General features: G+C 42.4%; 1 protein-coding gene across 1 annotated transcript; it reads left to right on the forward strand.

The window, feature by feature from the left end:
• The first annotated feature begins 1384 nt into the window (after positions 1 to 1384).
• Positions 1385 to 3217, forward strand: LOC121206741 (protein Ycf2-like). The gene is made up of 3 exons (XM_041077823.1): positions 1385 to 1498; positions 1772 to 1927; positions 2543 to 3217. The coding sequence occupies exons 1-3, from the start codon at positions 1385 to 1387 to the stop codon at positions 3215 to 3217; spliced, it is 945 nt and encodes a 314-aa protein (XP_040933757.1).
• The last annotated feature ends 6651 nt before the right edge of the window (positions 3218 to 9868 follow it).

A 9868-nucleotide genomic window follows, 5' to 3' on the forward strand; every position in this document is an offset into this window, starting at 1 on the left:
TTTACACACTGAGTTTCCCCAAACTCATCCCCTATTTTCATTCATGCAGGTAATCCCCAACCATAGTGGGCTTGGGGCTGCGAGGGATTCGGAGTGGCCACTCGTTCTGCAATATGGATTTCTTCTGGTGATTTGGACTTCAATTTTCTTTACTTTGATGATTTGGATTTTGTTATGTAATAAGGCCGCTTATGATTATTTTTTTTTGAGTTTTGATTTATAACTTATCATGATGATCTTAAATTATATTAACTATCAAAATGGGCTAGATCTAGGGTTCGTTTTCCAAAAACCTAAACTGATTTCAAAGGAACACGATTACAAACAAGGCTTCTGCTATGATAACGTTTTCCACATTTAAATATGTTTTATTCTAAAATAGACATAATTACAATGGTAACCTAAAAATATACGCGATGTTAAAGTGTGACAATGGCAGTGTGCATGTCTAAGATTGGATCCGAAAGAGCTTGGTACTTAAGCAGTCCGATGGACTCACCTCCTCTTTTCCGATTTCCTACCTGGTGCACAGCTTCCATTCACTTTAACCCTTAATGAATTAATCCTTTGAACATCAAGTACGATTTTCTGAACTTAGAATGGAAAAATGTTTTTAACATTTTTGATATGGCACATCGGATCCGGTCATAACGTCTAGGCCGGGTTTGAGGTGTTACATTTAGTGGTATCAGAGCCAAGTTGCAAAAACTCAGCTGTGGAATGGGTTTACAAAAATGAAGATTTTCAAAAAAAATGGTTTCTAAAATCTGGACTTCTGAAGGTGGTATTCTGAATCTCCGGCCCAAGCCTGTAAGTATCATTCTAAATTTCTCTGAATATTTTTCTGGATTATTTATCTGTACTGAAACTCTGCTAGGATGCTCTAGATAGGATGATAATAAAACCCTAAGAAAATTTGATAAGAGACTGAAACTGTAGTTAGACTTCGATTCTGCGAGAACAATCTCTAAAATACTGTCTGATTCATAAAACATCTGTAATAATCACTGGAATACCGGGTTAATGCATAAAATTCGTAAACAGATAATACGATATGAGTACAAGAGCCAGTCGTGGAAGAGGCCGTGGACGTGGCCGAGGAAGGGCTCGAGCGGTATCTTCATCTTCGGGGCATATGCCGGCGGCAGATGCACCGATACCATCAGCAATGGAAGTAGAGTCACATGATCGTGGTGCCGGGGATGATGCTCTGTCGCAGGCAATACTTCGTGTTCTGGAAAGGGTTGCCGGGGCAAGTACGGGCAACGGAGTTCGGGGGTCCATTTCGGAATGATTCCGGGCCAACGGAGCGAAGATTTTTAAGGGTGTGTCTGGTATCGCCCCAAATGTGGCAGAATATTGGTTGGAGGCCACAGAATGAATTATGGATGACTTGGATTGCTCTGTGGAGAAGAAACTGAAGGGAACCGTATCGTTGCTACGGGATGAGGCTTACCAGTGGTGGCTCACCGTGAGAGAAGGAACCCCAGCTGAAAGGGTAACTTGGGAACTATTTAAGACGGCCTTTAAAGGCAAGTATGTTGGGGCAAGTTATGTGGACGCTCGCAGGAAGGAATTTTTGAATCTGGTGCAAGGAGGTAAGACAGTTGTCGAGTACGAGGCTGAGTTTCTGAGGTTGAGCCGGTATGCCGTGGGCATAGTTACTACAGAATATGAGCGAAGTGTGCGCTTCGAGGATGGTCTTAGGGATGACCTGAGGGTGTTGATTGCTCCGCAGAGGGAGTGAGACTTTACGGTCTTGGTGGAGAAGGCAAAGATAGCAGAGGAGGTTAAGCGGGCTGAAAAGCAGAATCGGGAGAAGGATCGAAACCGTTTTTGGAGGGATTCAGGACCCTCGGGTGGTGCTAATAAGAATATTAAGAGAGCAAGAGTAGAGGAACCAGTGCGAGCAGTGCCGATGAATGTGGTTAGACCGCCAATCTGTGGAGACTGTGGTAAGGTACATTTAGGCGAGTGTAGGAAACGTTCCGGTGCTTATTTTCGATGCGGATCTATGGAGCATAGAGTTAAGGACTGCCCACTGAGAGCTGATCAGGCTCAGGTTGCTGTACAAAGGGTTGTTCAACCCATGAGAGGTAGACCACAACCACAGAGAGGACGTGGACAATGTAGGGGTGGAAACGAAAATGGCCGAGGTCGAGGGGCACCTGGCAGGGGTGTCGGAAATGCTAAAGCTCGACAGCCAGCTTTGGTGTATGCAGCTCGTCGTCGAGAGGAGGGCGACGCACCTGATGTCATAACTGGTACGTTCTTGGTTTCTGGCATGCCATATACTACTTTAGTGGATATTGGATCTACTCATTCCTATGTTGCATGTGCCATATCTAGGTCGTTGGGTGTGCACTCTGAGAAGATTGTGAGTGGGGTATCTGTGTTAAGTCCTTTGGGTCACTCGGTTAGGGTAGACAAACTGTATAGGAATGTACCCTTAGAAACTCAAGGCAAGGTTTTTCCTGGAGATCTGATGAAGTTACCGTTCGGAGAGTTTGACCTCATTCTGGGAATGGACTGGCTTGTTAAGCATAGGGTGACTTTAGATTGTGCTGCAAAACGAATGGTGTTAAGGACCATTGATGATAGTGACGCTATTGATGATAGTGACGCTATTGATCGTGACCTTGATACGAAGCTGGAGCTTCTAACTATGATGAATGCGTTAACTATGGATATGATGTCGGAAATAGACCGATTTTATATTACCCTTCAATTCGAACTAGCAAAAGCAATGTCTCCTTGCATAATATGGATTCCAAACATTCATGATCTGGATGTGAATGAGGCGAATTACTTATCCCTCGGTCTATTAGTGAACTATCTCTCCAAGGATTGTAAAAGATGTTCCACTAGAAATATTCTTGTTATTGCTTTGACTCATATTCCCCAAAAAGTGGATCCAACTCTAATAGCCCCAAATAAATTAAATACATGTATTAAGATACGAAGACTTCTTATTCCACAACAACGAAAGCACTTTTTCACTCTTTCATATACTAGGGGATTTCACTTGGAAAAGAAAATGTTCCATACTAATGGATTCGGGTCCATAACCGTGGGTTCCAAAGCACGAGATCTTGTAGCACTTACCAATGAGGCCCTATCGTTTAGTATTACACAGAAGAAATCAATTATAGACACTAATACAATTAGATCTGCTCTTCATAGACAAACTTGGGATTTGCGATCCCAGGTAAGGTGATAGGTGAGCGAAGGGATTATTTTTCTAATGTGGTGTCGGTATTGAGGGCCGAAAAGTGGATTCGAAAAGGTTGTGAGGCCTATTTGGCATTTGTAAGCCAATCGGAAGAGAAGGGATTATAGTGGAAAAGTTCAGGACTGTAGAGGAGTTTCAAGATGTTTTTCCGGAGGAGCTTTCGGGATTACCTCCAAACCGAGAAGTGGAGTTTGGAATCGACTTGTTACCTGGAACGGCACCAGTGTCTATCGCACTGTATAGGATGGCACCGAAGGAGTTGGTGGAGCTAAAGGCACAAATTCAAGAGTTGTTGGATAGGGGCTTTATTAGGCGAAGCGTGTCTCCATGGGGAGCACCGGTGTTATTCGTGAAGAAGAAGGATGGTACAATGCGGATGTGCATTGATTATCACCAGTTGAACAAACTGACAATTAAGAATAAGTATCCACTGCCAAGGATTGACGATTATTTGACCAGCTTAGGGGGTTTTCTGTATTTTCTAAGATCGACCTTCGATCTGGATATCATCAGTTAAGGGTCAAGGAGACAGATACCCATAAGACGACATTCAGGACTCGGTATGGTCATTACGAGTTTTTGGTTATGCCATTTGGGCTGACGAATGCTCCTGCGGCATTTATGGATCTGATGAATCGGGTGTTTCAACCATTTCTAGATCAATTCATAGTCGTCTTTATTGATGATATTTTGGTATATTCTGAAATGGAAGCAAAGCATGATGAGCATCTCCGTATAGTGCTACAAGTGTTAAGGGAGAAGGAACTTTATGCAAAGTTCAGCAAGTGTGAATTCTGGTTGAGGGAGATAACTTTCTTAGGACGTGTGGTCTCTGCTGAGGGGATTAAGGTGGATCCTCGAAAAATTGAAGTAGTTTTGGAGTGGAAGCCGCTTAGGTCAGTATCGAAGATACGGAGTTTCCTAGGATTGGCAGGATACTACAGAAGGTTTGTGGAAGGTTTTTCGGTGTTGGCTGCACCTTTGACTAAACTCATAAGGAAAGGGGTACCGTTTGTATGGACGGAGACCCAGCAGGAAGCTTTTGAAAAGTTGAAGAAAGTTTTGACTAAAGCACCTGTGTTAATTCAGCCGGAGTCTAGGAAGGATTTTACTGTGTACAGCGACGCATCACATGTAGGTTTGGGCTGCGTGTTAATGTAGGAGGGTAAGGTGGTTGCATATGCGTCACGGCAGCTTAAGCCTCACTGGGGGAACTATCCTACTCATGATTTGGAATTAGCAGCAGTGGTCTTTGCACTTAAGATTTGGAGACATTACTTGTACGGAGAAAGGTGTATTATATACACAGACCATAAGAGTTTTAAGTATTTGTTGACTAAGAAGGAGCTGAACCTTAGGCAAAGGAGATGGATTGAGTTGCTTAAGGATTATGACTGTTCAATCGAGTATCACCCAGGAAAGGCTAATGTGGTAGCCGATGCTTTGAGTCGTAGAATCGTATCTGATCTGAGAGCAATGTTTGCTCGTTTGAGTCTGTATAATGATGGCAGTTTGTTGGCTGAATTGCAAGTAAGGCCAACCTGGGTGGATCAGATTAAGGAAAAGCAATTGAAAGATGAGTCTTTGGTCGCTCGTTTTCAACAAGTTAAGGAAGGGGAAACTTCTGAGTTCAGTTTAAATGGTGATGGAGTTCTGTGTTTCCGAGGAAGAATTTGTGTTCCGAAGGACTTTGATCTAAGGCAGACAATATTGAAGGAAGCTCATGGGGGATTATGTGCCATGCATCCTGGAGGGAATAAGTTGTATCACGACTTGCAAGAATTGTACTGGTGGCCTGGACTTAAGCGAGAAGTAACGGAGTTGGTAGGAAAATGTTTTACATGCCAACAAGTGAAAGCTGAGCATCAATTACCTTCTGGACTGTTACAGCCGGTGAAGATACCACTTTGGAAGTGGGAGAGGGTAACCATGGACTTTGTGAGTGGGTTGCTGTTGACACCATCGAAGAAAGACTCGGTATGGGTGATTGTGGATAGGTTGACCAAATCGGCCAATTTCATACCAGTACGTACCAACTTTTCGCTTCAAAAGTTAGCCAAACTGTATATGGTGGAGATTGTGCGACTTCATGGAGTCCCAGTTTCGATTATCTCTGACCGGGATCCCAGATTCACATCTCGGTTTTGGCAAAAGTTGCATGAGGCATTGGGGACGCGGTTGAACTTCAGTACGACTTTCCATCCCCAAACTGATGGTTAGTCGGAAAGGGTCATTCAGATTCTGGAGGACATGTTAAGAGGATACGTGATTGACTTTCGAGGTAGTTGGGAGGACTACTTACCGTTGGTAGAATTTGCGTACAATAACAGTTATCAGGCGAGTATTCAAATGGCACCGTATGTAGCACTGTATGGTCGAAGGTGTCGTACACCTAGTTGTTGGACGGAGCTAGGGGAGCGACAAGTTCTTGGACCGGAATTGGTGGCTGATACTGAGGCTAAGGTCAGAATAATTAGGGACCGTTTGAAAGAAGCATCTGATAGGAAAAAATCGTATGTAGATTTGAAGCGTAACGAGATTGAGTACTCAGTAAGGGATATGGTCTTTTTAAAGGTTTCTCCTTGGAAGAAGATATTGAGGTTTGGAAAGAAAGGCAAGTTGAGTCCGCGGTTCATTAGGCCTTATTGGGTTTTGAAGCGAGTAGGCCTAGTGGCTTATCAGTTGGAATTGCCTCCAGAACTAGACAGGATTCACGATGTTTTTCACGTCTCTATGTTAAGGCGTTATCGTTTTGATCCTGCTCATGTCATTCCAGTCGCAGAAATCGACGTTCAAACTGATTTGACATTCGAGGAAGAGCCGGTGCAAATATTGGATCGAGATGTTAAGGTTCTGAGAAGGAAATCTGTCCCCTTAGTGAAGGTGCTTTGGCGTAATCATGGTAGAGAGGAAGCTACATGGGAGCCAGAAGAGGCGATGCAGCAGCAATACCTTCATCAGTTTGGACTAGGTAAATTTCGAGGACGAAATTTCTTTAAGGAGGGTAGAATTGTAACGCCTCAATTTTCGGGAATTCTGTGAATGATTGGTAAAATTTAAAATTTTTTGTTCTGTCTGCTTGATGAAGGTTTAATTATGATAGGGGGCCTCTAGAAGGCCCAAGCTTAGGTTAAATCCAGTAATTTTAGGTGATTTTAATCCATAGGGAAAAAGGGGTTCTGGTTAACTGGGCTTTTAGGTATTAATTGGGTAAAAGAGGACACAAGGAAGCCTGTGGTAAGATGGCATGTGACGCCACTTAGGGGCTTTAGAGGTGGCGTGTGGATGACCAAGGAGGGCTAAGGTTCGAGTCACAAGGTAAGCAAATTAATGATATTAATTTTTATGTACAGAAAAGGTAAACAGTGGAACTGAAGTGAAAGTCTGTCTGGAGAAGATTTAGGAGCTGATAAGGGAGAGGATTTAGGAACTGATCAGGGAGAGAATTTAGGAGCTGATTAGGGTGAACTGTGTTGGCCGAATGGTGGACTCTTGAAGAGCAAGAGTTGGCCAGCCAAGGGATACTTAAGGGGGAAAATTTCGGCTAAGGTTAGTGCTAGTATAAATTCGGCATTAGTGGTAAGTGGTGCCATTTCCTGACTATTCTCCTATTCTTTTCTTTTTCTCTTCTCTCCATCCATTTATTCTTTTCTTCTTCTTTTCCCCATAGCTGAATCCTTCAGCCACCCTACTCTATACCACCTTCCTTCCATTATTTTTAAGACTATAGCCGATTGCCTTAAATCCCGAAATCCCGAAAACTTGACTCCTTTTGTACCAATTTTTCCCTAGCCAAAATCTCTTATTTTTCTCATCATCTATAGCCGATTCTCTCAACCTCTAAACCCCACGTTTCTGTCGACAAGACCACAAGTAAAAACCCTCATATTTTATCTTTCTCTACACTTTTGCAAAAAGCTGAAACTCCCACACTATCCTAGGAACATAGCCGAATACTGAGATCACTGAAGGCTCGAATTTTGTTATCGTTTGAGGGCTTAGAACTGCATCAGAATCAAGTAGGAACTAAAGGGGAATGTTAACTGAAAGAATCGGTGGTAAGTCTTTCCAACTTAGTCTATCTTTCATATTTTAAGAAAAGCCGGAATCCCTAAAAGGTTAGGGAGGTTGTCGTTTTTTGGACTTGTAGCCCTAAGGGGTTGTAATAATAGTATTATTTTGGTAATAGTGTGATTAAGAGGCTGTTGATCAAGGGCTTGAACAAGTGGAGCGAACGGATCTGGATCGAGATGCTATTTTCGGCAAAGGTAGGAACGCTAAGGCCTAAGGTGTTGTTGGCCGAATATGGTAAGAAGTTAATATGTAGTTCGTTTCGGTAGTAAGATTAACGTGGTAGTATTATAATTGTAGACAGTTTGTGCTTGGATCTTGTCAGCGAATTATCATAAAACAGGTGTGTAACTGACACCCTCTCATAAACTAGATCGGCAAAAGCCGAAAAGCCGAAATGCCAGAAAGTTGGTATTTTGGGGAATTTGCGAGTGTGCGAATGCTCGTAAGATAGTTGGGTTTGTATGTTTGGTATTCTGAAGGTAATAAACTGCAGTACGTGCGATTTCGTGCATTTTGATAACTTGGGCTTAATGGGCTAAAAAATCGGGTTCATGGGTCAACGGGCTCAATTTGGTAAGTATGCGCGGTAAGTATTCTGATAGTACGTAAATGGATAGGATATGCATGAAAACCCTAAAGGTAGCTAAATTACTACAATACCCTTATGTATGGAAAATTACCATGATACCCCTAGGTGTAAATGACCAATATGCCCCTAGGGTTAATTTTGTTTGAAAAGCATGTTGATTTAAATCTATATGATGTATGTCATGAATGAATATTTGTTGCATGGGGACATGGGTTATATTATGAAGGAAGCATCCTGGTGGCTATGCCACAATTATCTGATCTGGTGGCTTTGCCACATATATATCTGTTTTGGTGGTTCTGCCACGATTATCTGTATCTGGTGACTCTATCACATTATCTGTTCTGGCAGCCATGCTGCATAATTTTCTGGCGTGTATCGGTTGGGTGGGTCGAGTAGTCTCCCCACATGGTGAAAGGTTGGTAAGGGGGTGCATGTGGTTGGTTATGAGTTGGGTTTTGCATATACATGAAATATCTGATCTGATCTGTTATGGGCCTATGGGCTTAATTCTGTATTCTGTTCTGGGCTAAGGCCAATTTATTCTATTTCTGTGGTTTGAACCGATATGGGCTATGGTTGGGTTAATTTTACACACTGAGTTTCCCCAAACTCATCCCCTATTTTCATTCATGCAGGTAATCCCCAACCATAGTGGGCTTGGGGCTGCGAGGGATTCGGAGTGGCCACTCGTTCTGCAATATGGATTTCTTCTGGTGATTTGGACTTCAATTTTCTTTACTTTGATGATTTGGATTTTGTTATGTAATAAGGCCGCTTATGATTATTTTTTTTTGAGTTTTGATTTATAACTTATCATGATGATCTTAAATTATATTAACTATCAAAATGGGCTAGATCTAGGGTTCGTTTTCCAAAAACCTAAACTGATTTCAAAGGAACACGATTACAAACAAGGCTTCTGCTATGATAACGTTTTCCACATTTAAATATGTTTTATTCTAAAATAGACATAATTACAATGGTAACCTAAAAATATACGCGATGTTAAAGTGTGACAATGGCAGTGTGCATGTCTAAGATTGGATCCGAAAGAGCTTGGTACTTAAGCAGTCCGATGGACTCACCTCCTCTTTTCCGATTTCCTACCTGGTGCACAGCTTCCATTCACTTTAACCCTTAATGAATTAATCCTTTGAACATCAAGTACGATTTTCTGAACTTAGAATGGAAAAATGTTTTTAACATTTTTGATATGGCACATCGGATCCGGTCATAACGTCTAGGCCGGGTTTGAGGTGTTACATTTAGTGGTATCAGAGCCAAGTTGCAAAAACTCAGCTGTGGAATGGGTTTACAAAAATGAAGATTTTCAAAAAAAATGGTTTCTAAAATCTGGACTTCTGAAGGTGGTATTCTGAATCTCCGGCCCAAGCCTGTAAGTATCATTCTAAATTTCTCTGAATATTTTTCTGGATTATTTATCTGTACTGAAACTCTGCTAGGATGCTCTAGATAGGATGATAATAAAACCCTAAGAAAATTTGATAAGAGACTGAAACTGTAGTTAGACTTCGATTCTGCGAGAACAATCTCTAAAATACTGTCTGATTCATAAAACATCTGTAATAATCACTGGAATACCGGGTTAATGCATAAAATTCGTAAACAGATAATACGATATGAGTACAAGAGCCAGTCGTGGAAGAGGCCGTGGACGTGGCCGAGGAAGGGCTCGAGCGGTATCTTCATCTTCGGGGCATATGCCGGCGGCAGATGCACCGATACCATCAGCAATGGAAGTAGAGTCACATGATCGTGGTGCCGGGGATGATGCTCTGTCGCAGGCAATACTTCGTGTTCTGGAAAGGGTTGCCGGGGCAAGTACGGGCAACGGAGTTCGGGGGTCCATTTCGGAATGATTCCGGGCCAACGGAGCGAAGATTTTTAAGGGTGTGTCTGGTATCGCCCCAAATGTGGCAGAATATTGGTTGGAGGCCACAGAATGAATT

Source organism: Gossypium hirsutum, chromosome A09, assembly GCF_007990345.1.
Source record: "Gossypium hirsutum isolate 1008001.06 chromosome A09, Gossypium_hirsutum_v2.1, whole genome shotgun sequence".
Classification (NCBI taxonomy): domain Eukaryota; kingdom Viridiplantae; phylum Streptophyta; class Magnoliopsida; order Malvales; family Malvaceae; genus Gossypium; species Gossypium hirsutum.